At 47.3% G+C, this 27,452-nt stretch overlaps 1 protein-coding gene across 2 annotated transcripts in view; it reads left to right on the forward strand.

The window, feature by feature from the left end:
• The window catches only part of LOC144767792 (uncharacterized), an 834,271-nt gene that overhangs the window by 39,697 nt on the left and 767,122 nt on the right, over positions 1-27,452 (forward strand). For both annotated transcript variants that reach the window (XM_078651172.1, XM_078651173.1), the window contains exon 2: positions 5,324-5,413. In XM_078651172.1, the coding sequence (XP_078507298.1) occupies positions 5,324-5,413 (90 nt within the window). The remainder of the gene's footprint in view (positions 1-5,323; positions 5,414-27,452) is intronic.

Here is a 27,452-nt window from a genome sequence, read left to right on the forward strand (position 1 = left end):
CGAACCTGCCAACTACAGGCCCATCTCCTTATTACCAGCCTCTGCTAAAGTACTCGAAAAACTTGACCAGCAGCAATTAGCAGGCTTCTTAGAAGCACATGGTGCTTTTCATGACTCACAACATGGTTTTAGACCGGGATACAGTACCGAGTCAGCACTGATTGAGATGGCTGACGCCGTACGATGGAAGATGGACGAGGGATCAAGAGCAGTGTTGGTGCTGCTCGACTTGTCGGCAGCATTCGACACCGTCTCCCACCCCCTCCTTCTTGACCGCCTTCGGTCAAAAGGCATCCAAGGTAAGGCCCTTAAATGGATTGCATCCTTCCTGTCCAATAGGACGCAGGCAGTGTTCACTCCTCCCTACACCTCGGACAGTCGACCGCTTCGGTGGGGAGTCCCCCAGGGCTCCTCACTGAGCCCTCTTCTGTTTAATGTTTATTTCTCGCCCCTAGCTGAAATCATTGCTCAATCAGGAATAAAGGCAACATCCTACGCGGATGATATTCAACTCCTGTTCTCCTTTGACAGCCCCACTCAATTCACTTTCGACCCACTAAAGAATTGCCACCGCACCATAGCCCAATGGATGGATAACAACTTTCTCTGGCTTAATGCCGGGAAAACTGAGGTACTATTCTCTCCACTGGACCCCAATCTCTGGTGGCCCCTTGATTTGAGTGCCCCCCCTCACCCCCCAGCCAAAAGAATCAGTAAGAAATCTAGGGGTTAGATGGGATTCTAACCTCTCATTTCACCAACAAGTCCAGACAGTATCAGCTGCCTGTTTTTCCAAAATCAGGATGGTGAAAAAATTCATCAACTTCTTACCTAGTAACACCAGGAAGACAATTGTTCAGGCACTGATTACCTCCCATCTGGATTATGCCAACGGCCTGTACATTGGACTGACTTCTGGTCTTTACCACCGACTCCAGACAGTCCAGAATGCTGCAGTACGGTTGGTGGGTGGCATTTCCCTTTGTGAGCACATCTCGCCACTGCTGTAAATTACACTGGCTGCCTATACAAAAAAGGGCAGAATTTAAAGCACTTATTCTGGCCCATCGCGCAGTTAGGGGAAAAGGCTCTGCCTACCTCTCCGCCTGCCTCTGCCCCTACAGTAATGCCAGGCTTCTTCGCTCTTCTTCAAAAATTCTCCTCACCACTCCTAGATTCAAAAAAGCACGCTCCGGCGGTAAAACTTTCCAAGTGTGCGCTTCTGCCCTCTGGAATAAGCTACCCATTTCCATCCGGATGATCCAGGAAGAGCTCCCCTTTCGAAAAGCTTTAAAAACCTTCCTCTTTTGCTAAAGTTCCCTCTAAAAATCTGGCTCAGCATATGAACACACAGGAGCGCCGGGACGCCCCGTTGGGATAGCTGCGCGCTATATAAAATACACTAAATAAATAAATAAATAAAGGGGGTGCAGTTGTACTACAAAACACGACGGATTACGTCAATGAAATTGAGAGACAATTGGGAGTCAGGGAAAGTTATCAGCCGATCAGTCGGGACTCCACTACCAACATCAGAAATTTATTTGAGAAACTTGCCAGTGCTGGCGTAGAGGAGGGATTCCTTAGCCCACCTGAAAGAAACTTCTTGATTAAAAAGGAGCCAAGGATACCAACGACATACACATTGCCCAAAGTGCATAAGAGCATGGTTAATCCGCCAGGAAGACCTATCGTGTCTGGGTGTGGTTCCGTCCTGGAGCCATTGAACCAATTCATAGACCACTTCCTTCAGCTGATGGTACCCCTGACCAAATCATACGTCCGGGACTCAATGCACATTATCCAATTACTGGAGAATCAATCATATGATAACACCACCCAGTTCATGGTGACACTTGATGTATCTTCTCTCTATACGTCGATACCACAAGATACAGCCATAAAAATCATCAGGGAGATACTTGAAAAACGCACTGCGCCTCATTGGATACCAACGGATTTTCTGATTAACCTCCTAGAAATTGTGATGAAGAAGAACTACTTTGTCTTCAAGCAGCAATTTTACTACCAATGCAAGGGCGTGGCGATGGGGGCCACCTACGCACCGAGTCTGGCAAATTTTTTTATGGGTAACTATGAGGAGGAGAACCTCTACACAGAAGACAACCCATACATCAATTCAATATCAATCTGGAAAAGGTAGATTGATGATGTCATGATGATTTGGTCAGGGACAGAAGCCGACCTAATCCTTTTCTTCGATTGGCTGAACAAGAGGAACAATGACATCAAGTTCACCATCACCTATGATCGGAACAGCATTGCCTTCTTGGATCTCACTTTTCAAGTAGAGAATGGCTTAATATACTGCGATCTCTATAGGAAACCTACTGAGAGAAATACTTTGCTCAAATATGACTCACATCACCCCCGGAACCTCCGCGACAACCTACCCTATGGCCAATATCTAAGAATGAGGAGGAATTGCACCAAAAGGGAGGACTACTTCAAGGAAAGTGATAACACTTACTAAGCACCTACGGGAACGAGGCTACCCCCTGGGCCTACTCAAACGTGCTAAGAAGAGGGCATGGTATTGCCCGAGAGAACAACTTCAAAGCCCTAAACAAAAGAAACAAGATGCCAACAGGTTAGTCTGTGTTACCACCTTTCACTCCAAAAGCAATATCACCAAGAAAACAGTGTTGAAATACTGGAACCTAGTGGCCACGGAACTAAAAATGGATGAGAGTCCTTTGTTTGCATTCAAGAGAGGACGCAACGTAAAAGACAATGTTGTCAAGGCGTTCCTTAAACCACCAAAACCACTAAGCCTGCGTGATCAGCTTGGTATGCCTCCTGTCTTGGGCCATTTCAAATGTGGGACATGTAAGGCCTGTCCCTTCAACATAGAGGGGCCCTCACTGATACATAACAATAAAACTCATAGGTTGCCTTCACTAACCAACTGCAACACTACTAACGTGATTTATTTGATCCTATGTCCATGCAACAAACCGTATGTGGGACAAACCACCCAGGAGGTTAAAATGAGAGTGTTACAGCACATGAGTAAGATCCGCTGTAAAGTGCAAGGTGCCCCTCTAGTGGACCATTTCATCACCCATAATCATGGATATTGTTATATTGCTGTGTATGAGTGGGGCCAGGGAGGCAGGGCAAAAGGTAGACCAAATGTTGAAGTTCTTGATGGCTTTGGGAAGACTGTTGCTGTGTTTGAGTTGGTGGGTGATGAGAGCGGTGTTCCAGTTCTTTTCGGAAATGCTGTCCCAGTTTCACCAGCATGGTCTAGCAGTGGTGCATGTGCGTTGGACCGGGACTGGATGCTGAACTTGATACGGGCGTGGTCTTTCATAGGGGCTGGTGTGTGCTCGTCAACTTTGATGTTGTTAAGTTTGTTGAAAATATGATCCTGGTGGTCCCTATGCTCGTTAGGTTAGAGCCAGGCTTCAGAGGTCGTCCATGAGTGCTCTTGACTTCGGGTTGACATGGTCTTCCAGGTCTCTGAGCAGGATGTAATTCCTAATATCGAGGGTGAGTGCTGTGACAAAGTCCATGATGGAATCTGTGAAGTTGGTGCTCGGTCTTGATTGTCTGGAGATGAGAATGCCGCCTATGGTAAAGTTGGATGTGACCTCAAACTCCCATAACAGGTGTTCCATGTTGAAGGATGACGGGTCCTTGGATGTGGTGCAGCTGATGGTGTTCATGTGGGTTATGGTGATTCCACCTACGTACTTTTGAAGTCTTGTCTTGCCTAGCAATCTTGTTGCCATGAGTAATGGCTGGGATAATGCCAGGTGCCGCTGATGGGTTCAGCTCTGTTTCATTGAGGAAACGTAGTTCGGGGGAGTGCACGTGTGGAGTGTTTGTTGTGTAGGTGATTGCAGGACTGTGAGTGTGAGAGAGTGGGTTGCTATCAGTCCAGTGAGTGTTGGGCATGGATAAGTTCATGAAAACCTACAGGAAGTGCAGTAGAATTATCCCTAGAGTTGTGTGGTCCAGCGAGGCAGCAGCATGTGGAAAGGTCGCTGGGCTTGAGGGTGGGGAGAGTCGCAGTGTGGGTGCGGTGGGAGGGGGAAGGATCAGTTTTCCTGGCAGTTGGCACAGCCTAGGCGCAGATGGCCTTGCGTCTGGTATGCCAGTGGCATGTCCTCTAAGCATCCACACTGTGGCAGCTATTAAATAATTCCTGGGAGAGGAAAGGTTTGATGTCCCTTCCTGTGAAGATGGATGATGGGAAATCTAATGATCTCACTTCCTGTGCAGATGAATGATGGAGTAGTATTCACCGACTTGGCTGTTATTTATGGCATCCCCACTGGTTCACTTCACTTTCATGATGACGTTTGGAGGTATCATTTAGCTCCTACTACTACAAAGAGTCAAAGCGGCACTTTTTCTTGTTTCATAACGCAGTGTAAAATTGACATTTGGAGTTTCATTTTTCCCTTATTCTGCAGTTTGAAGACTTTATTACATACTTTGGCATTTGAGCATAATGATCTGACTTAAACGGAAATAAACTTGTCTTCGAAAACAGCCTTTGTTTTAACAAAATATTCAGAATCGTCCTTTGGCTAGTAAAAGTTCATTATTGCCTTGAATTTAATACAGCCCTTACGTGCAGTTATAGTGGTTGAAGACCTTAAACTCAGACCACCTGTTTGTAACTTACTGTAGTCCATCACAATGCATGTCGGCATTGTTTGGTAGATTCTTAGCAGCACAGCATTTTGTTTTCTGTTGAAGGGCATTGATGACCAAGACTATTCAGTACATATCCTGCTTGATGTTTTTTGCAAAGTGGTCATTTAGTCTCATTCACGTAGCTTTTGTAAGCAGTATACATTGGTCAGCTCTTAATCAGCTACACAGGTTCATGAGGCCAAATTTAGCTTGGTTAATTTTCTGGGTTTCTGTTATGCTGCTTTCTCCTTCCCCACCCTAGAAACATTTTGCGAGTCCCAAGGAACTCGCAGGAGAAGTGAAATTGACTGTATCAGTAAGTGGAAAGTAACAAACATACTAAGTAACTCATGTTGTGATTGTCCCAAGTATCACTGTTTCCGTACAACTACCAATCAGTCCTGATCCTATATGTATGGTGGCTTGACTCATACTTAATGCCGAAAGGTAGTCAGCCTTTAGTTCTGTGATTTGTTTTGTTGGGAAGACATACACAAGCTCTTTGGCCTGGTTGTCTTGACCCTGCAATGACTCTGGAGGAAGGGGAATCTTAGTTCTACAGCACAGTAGCCACTACAGTGAGTAACTTTGTTTTAGGCTTTTTTTCAGAATGTTTTTCTTTAATTAACCTTTCTCATTTTTTTTTCCACAGAGTGTAATTATTGTTGCTGCCATGTAGCCCTACGTTCATTTCGTTATGCAGCTCTGTGCTTCCTTGTTTTGATTGTGCTAGTTATTACAGGTAAGATTATTCTGCAATAACCAGTTATTTATTCTGCTCTGGCTGTTAATTAGTATGCTAAAAGGGACATGCAATAGATTTAATGTCCCAACTTCCCTTTCTTCTCTTCTCGTTTCAATAACCCTTATTCACAAATGTACTTGAAGAAATGTTGACGTATTATTACAAAGAGCATATTTCATCCCAGATAATAAAAGTGGCCATATTGTGAGTTCAATGCAGTGCTCTATTTGTCCCCTTAATGTATACTCATAAGATTGTAAGCTCGTTGCAGATCAAGTTTGGTGAATATCTTACCTGTTGTGCCCGGATTCAGCAGGATTGAAATGAGAGGATATAGATTACGGTTCCTGATTAGAATGGTAGTTAGATCTCTGTAAGTGATGCATATCAAATACCCCCATTCACTTTGGATACAAAATACATAGGGACATAAGCAGGTGAGATAAAATACCCAATGAAGGTTTGTTTAAGTATAGTCTTAACATCCGTTAAGGGATCTATTCTTCCATGAGGGATGGGTTCTCCCAGCATCAACTCAAGAAGTAGTTCAGGGGTGTTGAATTTGATAAAATATCTACCTATCCGCCGAACGCTATCTTTCATAGATCTACGTCTCCTGTAAAACAATCCCCATGTCCCTTTTTACTCCATGCTGTGAGTTAAGAAATGGTGGCAGCATTCTCTTATAATAGCCTCCCTTATTGTGTGGAGTCTCATATTATAAGAATGAAGCACGGTTTAGTGGGATTCCTTTATGACAGATATACATACATTTACCTTATTCATCAATATGTATCAGATGCACATATGGGCCACTCCTTTTAATGATGTGATGTATTATTATATCATCTTATACTCTAATTTACTAGACATTAGTGTAGGTGGCAAAGTGCAAAAAAGTGACAAGCGCGTTATGTATGTGCATTTATCCACAAATGGTAACAGAGATGCCACATCAATTATCAATCAACACAATTCTATTTAGATTTTTGCGTTTTTGTTTCAAAAGTTTATCAATGACGGCGCTGTGATGGTGATAATGTTTGACTCTATCAAATTAATCTGCAGATCTTTTCAGAACAAGGCTGTCTGTCTAATAGTCTCTAATTACAGAGAAGAGGGCCATTTGAACAGTTTGCACAAGCTTCTAAATTGTAGATTGTACCGGGAAGACAACATACCTCTTACAGTTTTGAGGCTAGTAAGGCTCTGATTTTGCCACTTTTCAGCAAATCTACTCATAGGCGCAAGGCGTCATTTCATGATTGAAATCTGTGTGCCTCTTTGCACACCCACTCACTTACATGTTTAAAGTTATTTACAAAATCCTCTCCCTTCTTTTCCCACATTGGAAAAGGTTGTACTTTTACTCCTGACAATGACAGAAGTAAGGTGTGGAAAGAAGGGGTTGTAGTTAAAGAGATTTGCAGTCACTCAGTAGATTTTCACACAAGCAAAAGTATGCTTGTATATGTGCCTGGGTGAATAGAATATACAACTTGTTTTGTAGGAGTAGACTTTCCAGGCCTAAATCTGTGGACATACACCTAGTAGTGCACTTCTGTGACTTTAATAATTCACTTCCAAAGCATCCTTGGGGGTACACTACCCAGCTAGACTGCCAAGACCACAGGGGACTCACTCCCCCATCCGGAAATGCGCCATCAAGTGTAGGTGCTGTCTCTGCTCCAGAGGGGTGGGCCTCTCATCATCGTTTTATAAGAGCACTACATTTCCACAGTGTGAAACACTGCAAAAGCTTCTTTGGGAGTACATTAGCCCACCGGACTACCAAGACCCCAGGGAACAAACTCCCCCATCCGGCAACGAGCCAGGAGGCGCAGGTGCAGTCTCTGCTCCATGGGGAGGTAACTCTCATCATCACGCTATAAGTACTCAGCATTTCCATAGCGCAGGACACTTCTAAAGCTTCTTTGGGGGTATATTACCCCTCTGGACTGCCAGGACCCCAGGAGACTCACTCTCCCATCTGGCAATGCGCCGGGAGGCGCAGGTGCAGGCTCTTCTCCAGAAGGTGGTCCTCTCATCATCACGCTATAAGCGCTCTGCATTTCCACAGTGTGGGTTATGCCTTGGCGAAGGCCAGGGCAAGGGCAGCTTCAGGAAGAAGCAGGCCTGGGCAACCCCATTGGTTTTCCTTGTTTGTGACTCCAACGTTTGGATCGTACTGAGGGCACTGCTTTCTCCTAATCAAGGTACTGTTCTATAACGCAGATTCCATTTTCAGTTTTACAAGAGGAGAACTGTAAACTCTAGTGGCCACTGACTTGACACAGGCCCAATCAATATTGTCGTCCTCCGGGCCCTCATTTCATTCTTGTGTATTTGGGAGTGGAGAGGACGGGAGGAAGTGAATCCTTATGAGCTCTGTGTTATTTAATTATGGTAAAAGCAGAATGTTTAGGGCATGCATGTGGTTATCACAAGTTAAACCCTTGTAAGTGGTGGGCAGGCTTAATGTAATTGTTGCATATTCATTCCGATTTTATTGTCCGTGAGTTAGTGGTTGCCCCCACTCCTCATTCTTATAATGGGTAAAAGGAAGGTAGCGGAAGGGATTTCGGTGTCCTCTAAAGCAAAAAAGAAAATACTATCCTTAGCAACCGGCAACTGCGTAATAGACAGGATTGACAATCTCCTATCCGAATGTGAGGACATTATTAATCCCAACTCTTCTTCTAACAGCAATACTACTAGACCCATTACAGTGGACTAAGCACATACCTTAAATGTTTAGCAAACCTCTGGTGTGTGTTGGAACGCAGCCTAGCGACAGAGGATACTGTGCTCTATGGAGTCTGACAGTGAGAGGCCCCTGTCTGGATTTAATGATAAAATAATTGAGTGCCGTAATCGCTTATCGATCCTCTGCCCCAACGCTGTTTTAAACGAGGGGTCTTGAAAGGAGGTGTCTTGCTCCTCCAGTTTGGAGTGTTTTTCAACTTTCCGTAGCTTGATGGTGTGTGATTGGGGACTTGAGGGACCGGATTTCAGCTTTGAAGAATGCTGTGGAGAGTTATAAAGGGAGGGAATGTGGGAAGTAAAACCCTAATCTTCCTAAGTGCAATCCAATGGAGGGAAGTGATCGGGTGGGTAAACCTAGTGACAACAGGAATTAGGAGCCCCACCTTACATCCCATACTGTCCTAACCCAACAGCCCCTGTTGGTTAACACTTCGAATTTGACCAAGTTCCCCTCTGTCCCTTCCCCCTGTCATAAGTAACAGCTCTGGGTGTGTGGGATATAAGTCTGTTTTTTCCAGGATAGGACCCATAATGATGTAGAAGAGAGAAAGAGTAGATTGGAGACCAAGACCTAGACCTATGGGTTTTAGCAAATCCCCCATGGAGAGCTCTCATATTGTGCGTCCCAGGAACAGTTTTAGGGAGGCCCATTCTGCTTAAAATAGCAAACATGTATCCCCATTCAAGGGAATCAAACGCTTTGGTAGTGTCTAGGAATATTCCTGATAGGGAGTCATCGGGGTCGATGTCATGAAGCAATGGAAAAGTGGTTCTCAAGTTGTGCAAGGTGGCCCTTCCTGGAACAACCCCAGCCTGGTCTGGGAGAACCAGGCCGTCCATCATTAGGGATAGCCTATTGGCTATAACCTTCGCCAGGATTTTAGTATCACAATTAATTAACAACAGCGGCCCGTATGCATCGGCATCTTTGTCCTGTTTGAGCAATTATATTATCTTGGCCTGTCGCATCGATAGGAGAAGAATGCCTATATCCAACGCCTCCCCGAACACACTAAGTATGGGGGCCATTGGTCAATGTAAACTTTTTAGAAGTCGACAAGCAGACTGTCGGGTCATGGTGCTCTGCCCGACCTCAACCCCATTATGGCTGCGCGTATTTCATCTTCCACAAATTCTCCAGATAAAAATTCCCTACGAGAATCGTTTATCAATCCAAGAGCAGTGTCTGCAAAATATGACACTATGTCGGGTGTGTCTTATTTCCGGGAGCGGTATAGAGATGACTAGTGGTTGGATAAAGTGTCAAGAATCTCTTTGGTGTCTGTATGCTGGTTGGCAAACCTGGAGATCCTGGTGGCCACAGCCAGTGCCTTATCCGGCCGTTCATCTTCCCCAAACGCCCGAGCTACATGGTATTTCGAGCAGAACTTAGATTCACGTTCCGCTTCTTCTGTATATTCTATGAGGAGCTCCTTAAGTCTCACATTGAGATGGCGGTCGGGTTTGGCTGCAATTTCATCTTCAAGCTGTTTGATTTCCGTCTCTAATTTATGTAGTGTGCCCCTAATAGATTTGATAATCCCCCCACCTCTTGCCTATGCATAGTCCCGTCATCGTGACTTTAAAGCTTTCCCAAACAACTGCCATCTCTTCTACACTATATGTTGTGAGGGGAGAACTCCTCAACCTCCTACCGTATTTCCTCACAGAAAGCTGTGCCCAAAAGAGCAGAGGGCAACACTGTCCACGATTGATATGGGGAGATATTGCCTGGTGGGGTGAGCTTCAGTAACACCAGGGAGTGTTCAGACAAAGTCCGATTCAAGTGTGTCGCTTCTCTAAGCCATGTGCTGAGGCTGGCCGAGAGGAGCCAAAAATTCAAGTCGGGCTATCTAGAGTCTACACTAGAAATGAATATGCCCTCCCTTGCCCTTGGATGAAGGAACCTCCATGCGTCAAATAGTTGATTGTCTACCATGATGTCTGCAAGGTTTTTGGACGTCTGAGGGTGCGAGTGAGGGTGTATGGGATTTCGATCCATCATTGGATTGAGCGTCCGGTTGAAATCTCCACCCTATATTTATTTATTTTTAACATTTCTTAAGCTCGAACAAATGCCCGCAGGCGTCTCGGCGCTGTACTATTGAGAACTCTCCTATGCTTGGCTTCTAGCTCTAGAGGTTAAACAACCATGTTTTCAGTTTTTTCTGAATGACAGGAGATTAGGGCTGGATCTAATGGATTGGGGAAGTGTGTTCCATAATTTTGGGGCGGCAACCAGGAAACGTCTGTCTCCCCAGTTGACTAGTTTATTAGTCCATGGAACAACCAGATCGTTCAGCATAGCTGAACGGAGCGGCCTAGAAGGAATATATGGAACAAGATGGTCTCTCAGGAATTGAGGTGCTTGTTGATGTAATGATTTATAAACAATGCACAATGTTTTGAATTTAATTCTATTCCTGATAGGGAGCCAATGAAAGCTTCTCAAAGTCTTGGTTATAGGCTTGAATTTAGGGGTATCCGAGAGAAGCCTGGCTGCTGCGTTCTGAACTGTCTGCATTTTCTTGATAACTCTAGTTTGAGCATTGGCAAGCAGGCCATTGCAGTAATCCAATGCTGACAGAACAAGAGCGCTAACTAGTGTCTTGCCTACATTTTTGGGAAGAAAGGGAAGGATCTTCTTAACCAAGCGTAGTTTGTAGAATGCTGTGGCGGCCGTTTGGTTGGCGTGAGCCATGAAGTTCAAGTTGTCGTCAAACATGACGCCCAGGTTTCTCACCTTCGTGGATGGTTTAGGCAAGGATCCAAAGGATGATGGCCACCATGCCAGAGACCAGATTGGGCTGAGATGACCAAAGGTTACCACCTCAGTCTTATCGGAGTTCAATTTTAGACAGTTTGCTGACATCCATTGTCCGATGGCCAGCATACCTGCCTTAAAATTCTCCGCTACTGTGTCCCCATCATCTCTGACGGCCAGAATCAACTGGGTGTCATCCGCATATGAGGTAAGGTTCATCCCATGTGCTTTGATGGTTTTAGCAAGGTCCGACACATAGATGTTAAATAGTGTCGGACTAAGGGATGAACCTTGAGGTACCCCACATGGCAAGGACAATTCTGCTGACTCGAATTGGCCTAAGGTGACTGCCTGAGATCTGTCCATCAGAAAAGATGCCAGTAGTTTTTTAGCCAAGCCTTGCACTCCCATCTTTTCAACACGGTTGACCAAGATCTTGTGGTCAACCGTGTCGAAAGCGGACGATAAATCTAACAGCACCAACAGGGCTGCTCCTCCTTGGTCCCGGATTAATCGGATGTCATCCGCCGCTTTAATAAGTGCCGTTTCCGTTCCATGAAACTTGCGGAATCCAAATTGGGTTTCATCGAGCAGATGGTGTTGCTCAATAAATTCCGCAAGTTGAATATTCATGGCTTTCTCAGCTATTTTGGCAAGAAACGAGAGGTTGGCTATAGGTCTATAGTTTTTCAACTCCGTTTTGTCTAGACCAGATTTTTTCAAAAGAGGCTTCAGTAAGGTCTTTTTTTAAGGGGCTAGGGAAAATTCCTGTGTGAAACATTTGATTACAAATTTGGGTTATGACAGGAATCACGGTGTCCATTAATGGACGGAGAGTTTTCAGGGGACAAGGATCCAATGCTGAGCCAGACTTAATGGATTTGATAATGTCCTGGATTTGAATTTCTGTGATTTCCGCAAACTGTGGAAAAATAGTATCAGAAGGTGACTTTGTTGTATCCTCAATGCGTTGTTTATCAACGGAATCAAATACTGAGAAGATGTCATTCACCTTAGTGAAAAAAAAGGATGCTAATGAGTCACAAAAACTTTGTGAACAAGGAGGGTTCAAATCGGGAACATCTCCTGCAAGCTGTTTGGTTATGTCAAAGAGCTTTTTAGAGTTTTTGGCGCTTTCGATTTGCTCGGTGTAGTACTTTTTTTTTGCCTCTATAATCAGGAGTTTATATTGAGTCTGAAGCTCCTTATACATATTTTTACTTTCTTTGTCATAATTTTTCCTCCACTGTCTTTCTTTATTTCTACATATCTGTTTATGTTTCCTGAGTTCTTCTGTGTACCAGGGCGCTGATGGAGCGCTTCTATTCCTGGACGTCCTTTTAATTGGTACTAATTTGTTAATGGCCTGATCCAGCCAAGTTTGGTATTGGTTTGTGGCTATTTCTGGATCATTAGACAAGGTGGGTTTAGAGATGTCTAATGCTGCCTTAAGGTTGGGAATATTGATATCTTTCCATACCTTAAAAGATTCCTGTTTGGAGGTTGATGTTTTAACAGTAGGGATTTCGCTAATTTTTATCGTACCTAGCACCAAGTAATGGTCAGTCCAAGTCATAGGCAGGATGTCAGTAACTAGCAGATTATCTAGATTAGTGAATATTCCGTCTAAAGTATGTCCTGCATTGTGGGTGGGTCCCATCACCAACTCTGATAGACCGAAGACCTCCGTTTCTGACTGTAAGGACATAGTGTCTTTATCTAGGTTGCAGTCCAAATGGAAATTGAAGTCTCCTAACAATGTCATTGACTTCTCAGTAGCAAAGGCTTCTAAGATCGTTGCGATTTCTATAAGAAATCCCGATCGAGCTTCAGGTCGTCTATATAACAGTACGCCTCTAAAGTTGTGAGAAGGAGACAGGTAAATATCCCGGGTAGTGTCCCGGGCAATTATGGCTATCCCACCTCCTCTCTTGCCTATTCTGTCCAGCCTGTAGGCTTTAAATCCCTTTGGAACGGCTATCACAAGATCTGGGTCTGATGCTTTATCCAACCAGGTCTCTGTTAGGAACATTATATCGATGTTCCTGTCAAGAAGTAGATCGGCGATTTCTTGCCTGTGTTTAGCCAAGGAGCGAACATTAATAAGAGCCGGTATAAATTTTTGCGTAGTCTGATTTTGATTGTTGCTTCCCACCGATTTGTTTAATAAGGGGATAGCTGCCTGACAGTGCATACATTTTATTGTAGTAGCGGAAGATATAGAGTCCGGATTATATCTAGTACATCCTTCCCTTAGTTGTGGACGTAGATGAGTTAGCAAGGAATGAGAGTAGGATGGGAGGGGCGTGCAGTCTATAGACCATGGGGAGGTGGCCCTAGGCCCGTGTCCGGCGCGGACGGGCGCAGACGGGCTTGCCTTTGGCGCGCCGCCGGCGCGCCCGCCCGCTGCGCGGACGGAATGACCTCATCATTTTATACTCTGCAGAGGAGGGTGGGAGGCGTCCTGCCACTGGACCGCCAACCCTTCCTCCCTCCAAGATGGCGCCTTTACCCCGCGTCGTCGGCCCTTAATCGGCCACGCCGGGAGGAAAGGTGAGGGAGCGTGCCTCGGTGCAAAGTAAATCTGGCACTCGAGAGCGCGGTTATGCAGTGAAGTTTAAAAGCGTTACAATTAAAATATTTACAGTTTTTTAAAAGTTACCGCTATTTCACCGCAAAAGGGATAGAAAGTAGAGCCCCTGGCTTCCGCCTCAGGGGAGAGTAAACAAGTACACAGAGCGATGGTCAAACCTGCTTAAATATCCGGGAGGGCGGGAGGCGTCCTGCCACTGGACCGCCAACCCTTCCTCCCTCCAAGATGGCGCCTGTACCCCGCGTCGTCAGCCCTTAATCGGCCACGCCGGGAGGAAAGGTGAGGGAGCGTGCCTCGGTGCAAAGTAAATCTGGCACTCGAGAGCGCGGTTATGCAGTGAAGTTTAAAAGCGTTACAATTAAAATATTTACAGTTTTTTTAAAGTTACCGCTATTTCATCGCAAAAGGGATAGAAAGTAGAGCCCCCGGCTTCCGCCTCAGGGGAGAGTAAACAAGTACTATGCTATATTACTATATTACTATATTATGTATGTGGGTCCTATTTCTATAATGCTCCCCCAGAGAGTGGTGAAGAACCCAGTGTCATCAATGTTAAGTGCATAACATATCAATGTGACCGTATGTCCAGCAAGTCTACCTCACATAATACTATATCGGCCTTGTGCGTCTTGCAGTTGCCCTATTGGGCAATAATCTATTCCTGCTGTAATAAGTATGCCCGTACTCCAGGCGTATGTAGAATAGGACGAGAAACAGCGATGTTCCACCCATCGTTTGCCAAATGTGGTAGCTGTGTGAGGATTAAGGTGCGTTTCTTGGATCACAGCCAGTTGGATCTGATGGCGATCTAGGTAACGCAATAATAGCCTACGTTTGCGCGGGTCTCTAAGTCCCTGCACATTCCATGTCAGGCAGTTAATTGCTGGAATTCTTAGTGCCCATCATCCAGCTTGTGCTACCCAAAGGGTGTATGTGTAACCAATAAACATTTCGTGATTGTAACATGCCATTAACATTGCATGTTTGCAAACATTCTACTTATATCCAATGCAGTGCAATATCCTTCTTTGGAACAGTAACCAGCTTATCCCCCCCACCGCCCACACCTGTAACTCAACCCCACAGGTGAATGCGCAGCCACCCTTTCCCATGTACAAAAACTTGTAATAGGCGCCCATCAGGGACCAAACTAACAGGAGATATGGTATTACATCAAAAACATCAGGGCTGAAGTGTGAGGAAGTTCTAACAGCACTAGCTTAGAATTTGTGGAGCACAAGTTCTTTGAGATCTATATTAAATCTTCTTCAAAGTACACTGCTTTTGCCAGTATATTTAGATCTAGCATAGAGAAAGATATCACATAGAGTAGAATACAGGCTTCTAACTTACTGGCATCGGCTGTGGAGTGGTAAACATCCTTTACAACAAATGCGTTACTATGCATGCAATTACCCCGCATTTTTTACTCCGCCAAATCTTTTACAATGCATGGCTTTGCACCACAAACCATTACAATGCATTCCCCATAGTAACGCCCCTGTGGAGTTAAAATAGTAAATTGCGTTGTAATGGGGAATGCATTGTAATGGATTGGGTTGTAAAGCCCTGTGTTGTAATAGATTCCGCTGAGTAAAAAATGCGGGGTAATGGCACGCGTTGTAAACACGGGTAAAGTGTCCCATTCCTGTCGAATACCCCAGCCATTGAACCATATTGAGTAGGTATAAGCGATATTATGGCCCGCAATTCACAGAGATCTCTTGGTTTTGAACCCTAAAGGCACACTGTTGGTCCTCCCCTGAATCGATGAGCTGGATCCCATGAGATTGGCTCAAGGGACACTACTGGATGGTTGTAGCCGTAGAAATTGTCACAGAGTAAAGGAACTTTAAAAAAAAAATTATTTTGGCATTTTTAAACAATGCTACAAACATTGCAAACAACAAGCCAGTTACTCATCGTTACATAATTGTCCGTACATCCGTACATCCGCATACCACTATAATTACAGATATTTCAAACGTGTGTATTCTTCTGAACAATAAATGATGGGAGTGAGAGCCATCAAAGTACTACACATCGTATAACATCAGGATAACAGTTTAGAATCCACTATATCCCACTGACTAGTCGGTGTAAAAATGTGTTAGTCCTAACAATGTAAAAACTGTACACAGTGTGCAGTATTCTTCTACTACAGTAGACCATCCTCCACCAGGCCTTCCTGTACTTGTCTATGAATCCACAGATACCTCTGGAGCACCTCCACCCACTACCTGTCGCTCTCGGGCCACACCACAAAAGGCTCCCATATGACTCATGGACTGGATGCCGACAGCATCAGTTCCCAAAAGTTGGTCAATTGCATATGGCTGAATGTTACGTCTTGGATCCAACCCTTCATAAAGGGAGCCCCTTTCCTCCCCCAATGCATGGCCACTCGGCGTTTAGCAAACAGGAGTAGCATAGCATTATGTTTCCGAACTTTAACTGGCATATCCTTTACATATCCTAGTAAGCCCTGTAGGGGGTTTGGGTCGAACATTTTATATTTATGATCGTAGGAGTAAAGGAACATTAACATTAGCTTTCATTGACGTAAAACCATGTGCACGCTATGAGACGACCATTGATGAAATTGTCCCAACATTAGCATGTACTTAATACCTCCAATTTAGGTACGGCACCTTACCCACAAAAGTTTCAGCTCTACCTGGTATGGAAAGGGTGAGGTTGATGATCAGTGTCCACTATGCCACGGGGGTACATAAACGCAGGAACATACATATTTTTTTGTCCTTGTCCTTGCTGTCATAACCTTTCTGTCAAGTGGGTGTTCCCCTTTGTAAACTTGGGCACTGGGCGGTATCTAGGTGCCGAATCTTGAGAACTGACACAAGTAGAGTAATTGTATTCAGTGTGGCCAAGTATTTATTGGCACTATGGTTATCCAGTATTGCGGTATATTTAATAAATTCACATGCTTGAATCATTCCCCGTCCCACGGTAATATAAATAAAGCAGTAGTAGAAAACTTTCCAAAGGCTATCATGGTGACAACTATGCATTTAATAGCCTATCCACCTCCTCTTTAAAACAGGACCAAACTTAAGATATAGCCAGTCAGCAGCAAGCACCCTCTAGGAGAGGCTGAAGCCCTCAGATTTTCACTTCACATCGTGTGTGAAGGGAGCCTCTGCTCTGCTCTGCTCAGTTGTTTCTTAATTTTCACAGATAAGTCTTATTTCCTCCTGTTTATTTATTATGTCTAACAGGTAGGGACCGTTTCACCCTTGCAAGTACTGATGGAAGAAGATGGTTCATATTGATGATCCCCACAAGGATAGCATCTATTGCCTCTATCCTCATCATGAGGCAAAACAGTGCAAAATCTGCAGCACTTTCTCATCCAAAACTCTGAGAGATAGAGAAGGCAGACTTTTGTTGTTGTTGAAAAAGACGCAGAGAACATCTGATGAGGAGAGCGACACCTCGTCTAAATCCTATAAGAGACCCAGGGCGCCTGAGGGTAAGTCTGCGAAGATCAAGAAACATCCTAAAACCTCTCATCTGACCAAAGAAGCTCATAAAAAGGAAAAAGATTCCAAAATCTCCTCCGAGCTACTCTGGCCATCTCATGCTGTGACTTCTCACACTGAACTGGAGTCTGCCACCTCTTCAGAGTCTACTAGGCTTGAATCAAGTCACAGATACCTCTCTGTGACATTATCACCGTCGACGCCTACAACTTCAACGATGACGACGACTACCCTCTTGTCGCCGAGATCGTCGACTGCGCCAACGTCATCAACGGCTGCTGCCATCAAGGCTCCAATAACAATAACGCATTCATTGCCTTTGACGAAGACCTCAGTGATGGCAGGGCCACCGCGACGTCGGCACAAATGACGAGGTCTGTACCACCACCTTCAATGAGCACACCGCCGTTGAGGGCATCTGCACAACGGCACTTGTCAACGGCAGTTTGTTAGACCTGTCTGCTTCTGGGAAGACTCTAACCATCATGATTTATTTTTGCCCCCCTTAGCCTCCCAGAGTTTCTATTTTTATTTTTACATATGTCCATCAGGGATTTTTTAATGCTGTCAGGGGGCTAGGTGTTCCTTGGCGATGACGCCATTTTTCCCTCATAACCTGTGAGGCCTAGTCAGCCCCCTTGAAAATCTAGGGATCTCCAGAAACCTAAGATGGTGTCCACCAACTGCCATAACGGACACTACTGGAGGACAGGTCCATAGGATAACATTAGGGAACTTTCTAGAATTGACTAGAGACTTCTGCAGGTCTCAGGCCACCCTATATAAGGCCAGTGACCAGCAGCCATTTTGTGCTGACCCCAGAGTAGAGGAGTGAGGCAGTGGTGAGAGGAGGTGGACACACTGAGAGCAGCTAGTTTGTCTCTGAGGCTGACAGTTACTTCAGAGGATTGTTCCCCCTTCAGCCCTTGACCGATCCCTCTCTCCAGACAATAACTACTGATAAAGAAATCGAGCTATTTGAGAAGAAAGACCCTTCTAAGATTTGCCCCCATTGATCCCTAGTGGAACGCTCTGCTAGGAGACCTAACTTTCCTGGATAAGACTTCCACCTACCAGCGCTGAGTAGGGAGTGGATTCCAGTCAGGTGTGGACTCTGTGGTGCTCCTGAGGCTTGGTGGAGGAGGCAGGCGGCAGCGGAGCCTGTTGGGACCCTGAAGATAGAGCGTCCCGCTCTGTGCAGCGTTTTTCCTTGGAGCCAAGTGAGGGGAGGATCAGTGGCCAAAAGAGTGGTGACAGCGTGGCGCCAAGCGGGAACACTGGTCCCTCGCACCCGCGCTGCCTTAATCGGTCTCTGTGAGGCGAAGTGAGTCGGCCCCTGAAGAGACGCTTCCAGCGTCGGGCTCGCGCATGCCCCGTGAGCTGTGGATGTCCCCGGAAGGAGGGGCAATAAGGTGAGCAGGCCCAGAGCAGTGCGCGTCGCTGAGGAGGCGGGAGCGGAGGCGGAGTCGTCGAGGAGCGCTTCCGCGCATGACCGGAGGTTCAGCGCGACGGTCGGAGTGACTGAAGAGGCGCCGGAAGGATTCCCGGAGCGCCGTGTCAGTTACCTCGATCCCCCCACGCTCGAGCGCTAGCTGAAGGAGCCAGCGCGAGCGAGGGAAAAGAAGGCCCAGGCGTGTTGCTCCGTTTTGCCTTCCCCGCTCGAGTGTCAAAGTGTGAAGCAGACACGAGCAGGGAGGGGAGAGTTGGGGACCCCAATCGATTCACCGCCAGACCCCCCAGTCCGGCAGACGCCCTGAGGCAACAGTGACGCGTGGGGACTGGGACATCATCGTCCCCACGCTAAAGTAAGGAGCAGGGAAGAGGGGCCACTAAAGAGTCTGATAGCTGGGAACTGCTAGTGAAAATCCTAAGTTGTGAATAGAAGAAATAATAGTTCATGGTAGAAACCAGGGTTGATCAAAGCTGGGAGTTAGCTTGATACACCAGAGTAATTATAGAATTGGTTACAGGGTAGTGATACTAGGGTCTTGAAAATTACTACTGAAGCAGGCCAATAACCCTGAAGAGCACTCTGAAACTGTTAGGAAATGTACATGCCAGTTAGGTGATGTAAGTGTGTAACCCTGCATAGTGTAAATCTAACAGGTTTCTTGTAATTTCAAAAGAGTGTCACTTCCTCATTACTGAACTCTTGCCAAGTGAATGTGTTTTACTGCCCTTTTTCCACAGCAGGAAGAGTGAAAAGTAATTTCTCAAAGCAAAAGTGTAATGTTTATTCCTGAAAGAAATCGATGTTGTATCCTGTATGATTTGAATCTAAAGAGACATATTATTTTTATAAAAGGTAACGGTATTTTTCCAAACAGTGGTGTTGTGTCTTTATTTTAGTGGTTCAACACTGAGTTACTGTGAGTGAGACTTGTAAGTACTTAGCCAACGCCTTGAGTTAGCTGTAGACCACTACTGTGCCAAGCTACCATATGTAGGCTTGGGTAATCTAGGTCCAACATAATTGGTGGCAGCGGTGGGATAACGGATTTGTACTTACACTCACTTATTAGTAACGCAGTGCCAACCACGAGACCTCACCTGGAGTTTTCTCCCTGCGGCCCTCCTAATTTACATTTTTGATTTTTCTAAATTTACTTCTGGTGGTGGGTGGAGGTTAACCTCAGGTCACTTCGTGGTTTTCTCCTGTGAGTAATTTTATACCATGGCAAAGCTGGAGGTGAATCTTAAAGAGCTGGAAGCCAATACTGTGGCCCAACTCAGGGATTGGTGTCAGCAGAACGGGGTATTTTTTAATAAAGGTGCCAAGAAAGGAGAGTTGCTGACAAGCATAAGGGCATGGTTAGAAGCTCGTCTAAGGGAGGAACCAGAAACGGAAGTGGGTGATGGGGACACTGTTACTGAGGCTGCATTGCTGAACCAAATGGGGAGAGGGAATCTTCTGACAGGTCCCAGGATACCTTCAAGGGCAAGCAGCAGCGTTTCAGACAGGGGCTTAACCGAAGCCGAGCTGGAAGATAGGAGGGAGGAGAGGAGGTTGAAAATAGAACTAGCCAGGATGGACATGGAAAGGGAGGATAGGAGGTTGGCGCATGAGCGAACCATCAAAGAGATGGATTTACAAGCCCTAAACCGAGGATCCCCCAAATCAGAGAATGGTGGCAGCGATATCCAGACCAACACCAGGGAACCTAGACCGTACCTACCAAAAGATATTATGGCTTGTTATGTACCCAGTGACGACATTGCTAAGTGGCTAGCCGCCTACGAGGTCTCGCTAAGGGCCCATGGGATTCTGGAAGTCCACTGGGGAGGTGGGTTATACAAATACATGCCCCCCACTGGCAGGGATACTTTGTTGGCTCTTGACCAGAGTGAACAGACCTACTATCCGGCTATGAAATCAGCGCTGCTCAAGAAGTTTGGGTTGACCCCTGAGAAATATAGGCAAAAGTTCCGGGGCAGCTACAAGCTGGGCACGCAAAACTGGGTAGATTTCTTGGACTACTCCAGGAAGGCCCTTGAGGGTTGGGTAAGAGGCAGCGAAGTAGGAGACTATGAGGGACTATATGACCTCATACTCAAGGAACACCTACTCGAGAAGTGTCTTCCCGAACTAAGACAGCATCTGGTGGACAGCAAGCTGACCAGCCCCAGGAAGCTTGCTGAGGAGGCGGACATCTGGGTTAGTACCCGGGTGTCGACTAAGGGGACTGGAGGGAATTCCCAGAAGCAAGGACAGGGCGCCCCCCAGAGGAAAGAGGGAGGGGAAACTAAGAGGGAGTTCTCAAAAGGGCCACAAAATACTTCGCAAGGAAGGGGCAGAGGATTCATCCCCAAGAGTAACCCCCCTCGCAACCCTACCCCTGGCCAAAGCCAGCAGCCAAGGGTTGTTCATTGTTTTGAGTGTGGTGGTGTGGGACACTATAAAGGAGATGTGAGATGCCCAAAAAGACCACCCCCTCCCACTGGAGGAAAAGCCCCGGGAATCACTAGTGTAGTGCTCGGGGAGGAGATGCCTTTGGTTAATGGAGGGGAGCGGGCGGGTGTCACCTTAGTGTCCCTGGGAGATAAGGAGATGGTTCCCAAGACCCAGCTGCCCTCTAATACTACTAAGTATGAGCAGTGGGTCACCATCAATGGCCGTAGAGGGGAGGCTCTGAGAGACACAGGAGCCAGCATGACTATGGTAAGGAGTCAGCTGGTGTCTCCAGAGCAGGTCATCCCAGATGTACTCCATCCCGCCGTAATGGCTGACGGCAGATTGGGCCACTACCCTGTGGCTGAGGTTCCCTTTGAGTGGGGAGGGGTTGCAGGTCCACTTCGAGTTGCCGTAAGCCCTGCCGTGCCTGTTGACTGCCTGTTAGGGAATGATATGGAGCACAATGCTTGGAGGAGGGTGGAGTACCAGACTCACTCTGAGATGCTGGGACCCCCTGACTGGACTTGTGTCAGCACAAGGTCCGCGACTGCCCGAAGGGGGAGTTCGCTGACGCTGGAGCCTGGAACAATGGCCCAGCCGGCTGCCAGAGAGGAGAAGGACAAGAGGCCGGAGGACCCTGCCTCGACATCTCCACCTCGTGAGACAGCTGGACCACCTGCGGAGGTGGATCTGGAGTCCACAGGGGAGAATGTTGCTTCCCTGGAGAACCTACCCATCCCTACTGAATGGCATGTGGAGGGAGGTCCTTCCCGGGAAGAGTTCTGCAAAGCTCAGAAAGAGTGTCCTACTCTCGAGGGGCTGCGGCAACAGGCCAACGCCCAGGCAGCGGGAAACATTGAAGGGAGCTACCGGATTTACTGGGAGGATGGACTCCTCTACAGTGAGCCCAAGGCACCTGGCCACGGTTCAGCCAGAGCCTTGGTGGTCCCTCAATGCTTTAGAGCCTTTCTACTGGAACTGGCTCATGAGATACCATTGGCAGGACACCTAGGACAGGACAAGACCTTTGCCCGGCTTGTCCCCCATTTCTACTGGCCTCGAATGAAAGTGGCGTCGGATACATATTGTCGGACGTGTGTGTCTTGCCAAGCCAGTGGGAAAACTGGGGTGAAGCTAAAAGCTCCCCTGGAACCACTACCTGTCGTTAGCACCCCCTTTGAGAGGGTGGGCATCGACATTGTAGGGCCATTGGATCCACCAACTTCAGCTGGACACCGGTTCATACTGGTTTTGGTGGATCATGCCACACGGTACCCAGAGGCAATACCTCTGAGGACCATCACTGCACCTGCAGTGGCAAGGGCCCTGATGGGGATCTTCACCAGAGTGGGTTTCCCCAAGGAGGTCGTTTCCGACAGGGGGACTAACTTCCTTTCAGCATACATGCGGGCCATGTGGAAAGAGTGCGGCGTTACCTATCGGTTTACCACTCCCTATCACCCACAAACCAATGGTCTTGTGGAAAGGTTTAACAAAACCTTGAAAGGTATGATACGGAGTCTACCTGAGAGCCTACGGAGGAAATGGGACATCCTCCTACCCTGTCTCTTGTTTTCCTACAGGGAAGTGCCACAGAAGGGAGTGGGCTTCAGCCCCTTCGAACTTTTGTACGGGCACCCTGTAAGGGGACCTCTCAGCCTGGTGAAAGACGGATGGGAACAGACTCCCAGGAAGCTTCCCCAGGACGTGGTGAGCTACATGCTGGCCTTCCGGAGCCAAATGGCTAAGTTGTGGAAGCAGGCTTCAGACAACTTGGAGGCCAGCCAAGCAGTTATGAAAGAGTGGTATGACCACAACGCTCACCCAGTGGAACTGGAGCCTGGACAGAAAGTGTGGGTAATGGAACCTGGAGAGCTAAATGCCCTCCAGGACCGTTGGACAGGCCCCTTTGAGGTTTTGGAGAAAAAGGGGAAGTCCACCTATTTGGTGGATCTTAAGACCCCGAGGCAGCCCCTCAGGGTGCTGCATGCCAATCGTCTCAAGCCACATCATGAGAGGCCCGAGGTTGTCTTAATGCTGGTAACCGATGGAGCAGAGGAAGAAGAAAGTGAACCTCTCCCTGATCTTCTCTCGTACAAAGAAAAAGATGGGTCAGTGGAGGGAGTGATTTTCTCGCCATCCCTGACTTCTGAACAGCAAAGTGATTGCCGCCAGATCCTGGAGCAATTTTCTCCCCTGTTCTCCCTTGTCCCAGGTAGGACCCACCTGTGTACCCATGACGTGGACACAGGAGACAGCCCACCTGTGAAATCTAAAATCTACCAGCTGTCGGACAAGGTGAAGGCCAACATCAAAAGTGAAGTCGCCAAGATGCTGGAGTTAGGGGTGATTGAACCTTCTGGTAGCCCTTGGTCTAGCCCGGTGGTTTTGGTACCAAAAGCTGCCCCACCAGGTCCAACACCTGAATTGAGATTCTGTGTGGACTACCGAGGCTTGAATTCAGTAACCAAAACTGATGCACATCCTATCCCACGGGCGGATGAGCTTATTGACCGGCTGGGAGCTGCTCAATACTTAAGTACCTTTGACCTAACTTCAGGGTACTGGCAGATTTCCCTTACTGAGGAGGCGAAGGAAAGGTCAGCCTTCTCTACACCTCAGGGACACTACCAATTTCGTGTGATGCCCTTTGGGCTTAAGAATGCCCCTGCCACTTTTCAGCGGCTGGTGAACAGGGTCCTTTCGGGAATGGAAGCTTTTTCTGCTGCATACCTGGACGACATTGCTGTCTTCAGTAGCAGCTGGGAGGACCATTTGCAGCACCTGCAAGCTGTTCTTCATGCCCTGCAACAGGCTGGCTTGACCATCAAGGCCAGCAAGTGTCAGATCGGACAGGGGTCGGTGGTGTACCTAGGTCACTTGGTGGGCAGAGGGACGGTGCAGCCCCTCCAGGCAAAGATTGAGACCATCATCGCCTGGGAGCCCCCCAAGACTCAAACAGAGGTCCGAGCCTTCCTGGGCCTCACTGGATACTACCGTCGCTTCGTGAAGGGGTATGGCACTATTGTGGCACCCCTCACTGAACTTACTTCCAAGAAGCAACCCCGACGGGTAGTCTGGACGGAGGCTTGCCAGCGAGCCTTCATGACCTTGAAACAAGCATTGTGTTCCGCTCCCATTCTCAAGGCCCCTGATTTTGCTAGAGAATTCATTGTCCAAACAGATGCGTCAGAACATGGCATTGGGGCAGTGTTATCGCAGCTAAATGATGAGGGCTTGGATCAACCCGTGGTCTTCCTGTCCAGGAGACTACTCCCCAGGGAAAGGAGGTGGAGTACAATTGAGAGAGAAGCCTTTGCGGTGGTTTGGGCTCTGAAGAAGCTGCGACCATACCTGTTTGGTTCGCACTTCCTAGTTCAGACTGACCATCGCCCCCTTCGTTGGCTGATGCAAATGAAGGGGGAGAATCCCAAGTTGCTAAGGTGGTCCATCTCCCTACAGGGAATGGACTTTAGGGTGGAACACCGACCTGGGGCGGACCATGCCAACGCAGACGGTCTATCCAGGTATTTCCGCCTTAGTGATGAGGACTCCCAAGGGGTTGGGTAGTTCTCCCCACTTTCAGCTGGGGGGGACGCGTGTTAGACCTGTCTGCTTCTGGGAAGACTCTAACCATCATGATTTATTTTTGCCCCCCTTAGCCTCCCAGAGTTTCTATTTTTATTTTTACATATGTCCATCAGGGATTTTTTAATGCTGTCAGGGGGCTAGGTGTTCCTTGGCGATGACGCCATTTTTCCCTCATAACCTGTGAGGCCTAGTCAGCCCCCTTGAAAATCTAGGGATCTCCAGAAACCTAAGATGGTGTCCACCAACTGCCATAACGGACACTACTGGAGGACAGGTCCATAGGATAACATTAGGGAACTTTCTAGAATTGACTAGAGACTTCTGCAGGTCTCAGGCCACCCTATATAAGGCCAGTGACCAGCAGCCATTTTGTGCTGACCCCAGAGTAGAGGAGTGAGGCAGTGGTGAGAGGAGGTGGACACACTGAGAGCAGCTAGTTTGTCTCTGAGGCTGACAGTTACTTCAGAGGATTGTTCCCCCTTCAGCCCTTGACCGATCCCTCTCTCCAGACAATAACTACTGATAAAGAAATCGAGCTATTTGAGAAGAAAGACCCTTCTAAGATTTGCCCCCATTGATCCCTAGTGGAACGCTCTGCTAGGAGACCTAACTTTCCTGGATAAGACTTCCACCTACCAGCGCTGAGTAGGGAGTGGATTCCAGTCAGGTGTGGACTCTGTGGTGCTCCTGAGGCTTGGTGGAGGAGGCAGGCGGCAGCGGAGCCTGTTGGGACCCTGAAGATAGAGCGTCCCGCTCTGTGCAGCGTTTTTCCTTGGAGCCAAGTGAGGGGAGGATCAGTGGCCAAAAGAGTGGTGACAGCGCGGCGCCAAGCGGGAACACTGGTCCCTCGCACCCGCGCTGCCTTAATCGGTCTCTGTGAGGCGAAGTGAGTCGGCCCCTGAAGAGACGCTTCCAGCGTCGGGCTCGCGCATGCCCCGTGAGCTGTGGATGTCCCCGGAAGGAGGGGCAATAAGGTGAGCAGGCCCAGAGCAGTGCGCGTCGCTGAGGAGGCGGGAGCGGAGGCGGAGTCGTCGAGGAGCGCTTCCGCGCATGACCGGAGGTTCAGCGCGACGGTCGGAGTGACTGAAGAGGCGCCGGAAGGATTCCCGGAGCGCCGTGTCAGTTACCTCGATCCCCCCACGCTCGAGCGCTAGCTGAAGGAGCCAGCGCGAGCGAGGGAAAAGAAGGCCCAGGCGTGTTGCTCCGTTTTGCCTTCCCCGCTCGAGTGTCAAAGTGTGAAGCAGACACGAGCAGGGAGGGGAGAGTTGGGGACCCCAATCGATTCACCGCCAGACCCCCCAGTCCGGCAGGCGCCCTGAGGCAACAGTGACGCGTGGGGACTGGGACATCATCGTCCCCACGCTAAAGTAAGGAGCAGGGAAGAGGGGCCACTAAAGAGTCTGATAGCTGGGAACTGCTAGTGAAAATCCTAAGTTGTGAATAGAAGAAATAATAGTTCATGGTAGAAACCAGGGTTGATCAAAGCTGGGAGTTAGCTTGATACACCAGAGTAATTATAGAATTGGTTACAGGGTAGTGATACTAGGGTCTTGAAAATTACTACTGAAGCAGGCCAATAACCCTGAAGAGCACTCTGAAACTGTTAGGAAATGTACATGCCAGTTAGGTGATGTAAGTGTGTAACCCTGCATAGTGTAAATCTAACAGGTTTCTTGTAATTTCAAAAGAGTGTCACTTCCTCATTACTGAACTCTTGCCAAGTGAATGTGTTTTACTGCCCTTTTTCCACAGCAGGAAGAGTGAAAAGTAATTTCTCAAAGCAAAAGTGTAATGTTTATTCCTGAAAGAAATTGATGTTGTATCCTGTATGATTTGAATCTAAAGAGACATATTATTTTTATAAAAGGTAACGGTATTTTTCCAAACAGTGGTGTTGTGTCTTTATTTTAGTGGTTCAACACTGAGTTACTGTGAGTGAGACTTGTAAGTACTTAGCCAACGCCTTGAGTTAGCTGTAGACCACTACTGTGCCAAGCTACCATATGTAGGCTTGGGTAATCTAGGTCCAACACAGTTTTACAGTCGACAAGAAACAATCTTTGACGACGGATCAGTCTACGCCGCTTTTGCTGACGAGGTCAGTGATGCTGTCATCACTGACTATACCTTCAACACTTCCGCAGCGGATGTCCAGAGTGTCCAAGGCATCCCTGCGGTCTGTTTTTTCAGTCACCAAGCAAAATGTCATCTTTGCCCTCGAGCCACCTACTGGAGGCAGAAGAAACTGACGATGATGGTCCTTTTTGGGACTGCTCATAGTCCTTCAGAGCTCAGCGTCAAGTGTCAGGAGGAGGATGAAGACTACTATGATGAAGCAGAGTACTACCAGCACTACTATCCTGATCGTCCTAAACAATACCAACTTTACAGGTATTATGGTGATCCCCCCAAGACAGGAACCTGCTCAAATACCACCTTAGTTAATCTAAGATCTGCAGGCCATGTTCACAGACTACAGGAAAAGGTTTCCACCCCAAGAGGAACAGACTACTATGCCACCGCCATCTATGGCGCCACCACGCCAATACTGCTTCCCCCTTCTACTCCTACGATGACGCCACAACCATTTATCCCGGTTCTTTCTAGGGATGATCCATCCTCTTGACATGTGGAGGTTTCATAGTCTCATGGACAAGGCTGCCTCTAGATTTCATCTGCCCACAATAGTGAAGGAATCCGATTGCTTCCTTTATGACTTAAAAGAAAAATCAAGAAAATCAGTAAGGTGTATACCCATTATCGACAGTGTCTGGCAGGAGGGCTTTAAAGTCATGAAGTCAACAGCCACTGTGGTGCCTGTATTGCCAAGAATAGACAAACAATACAGGGCACCTGAGGATTCCCCCGCATTCCTTACCGGTCATCCCAAACTGGATTCGGTAATTTCTCAAGTGGCACAGAGAAGA

The sequence above is a fragment of the Lissotriton helveticus genome, chromosome 7 (assembly GCF_964261635.1).
Source record: "Lissotriton helveticus chromosome 7, aLisHel1.1, whole genome shotgun sequence".
NCBI classification, from domain to species: domain Eukaryota; kingdom Metazoa; phylum Chordata; class Amphibia; order Caudata; family Salamandridae; genus Lissotriton; species Lissotriton helveticus.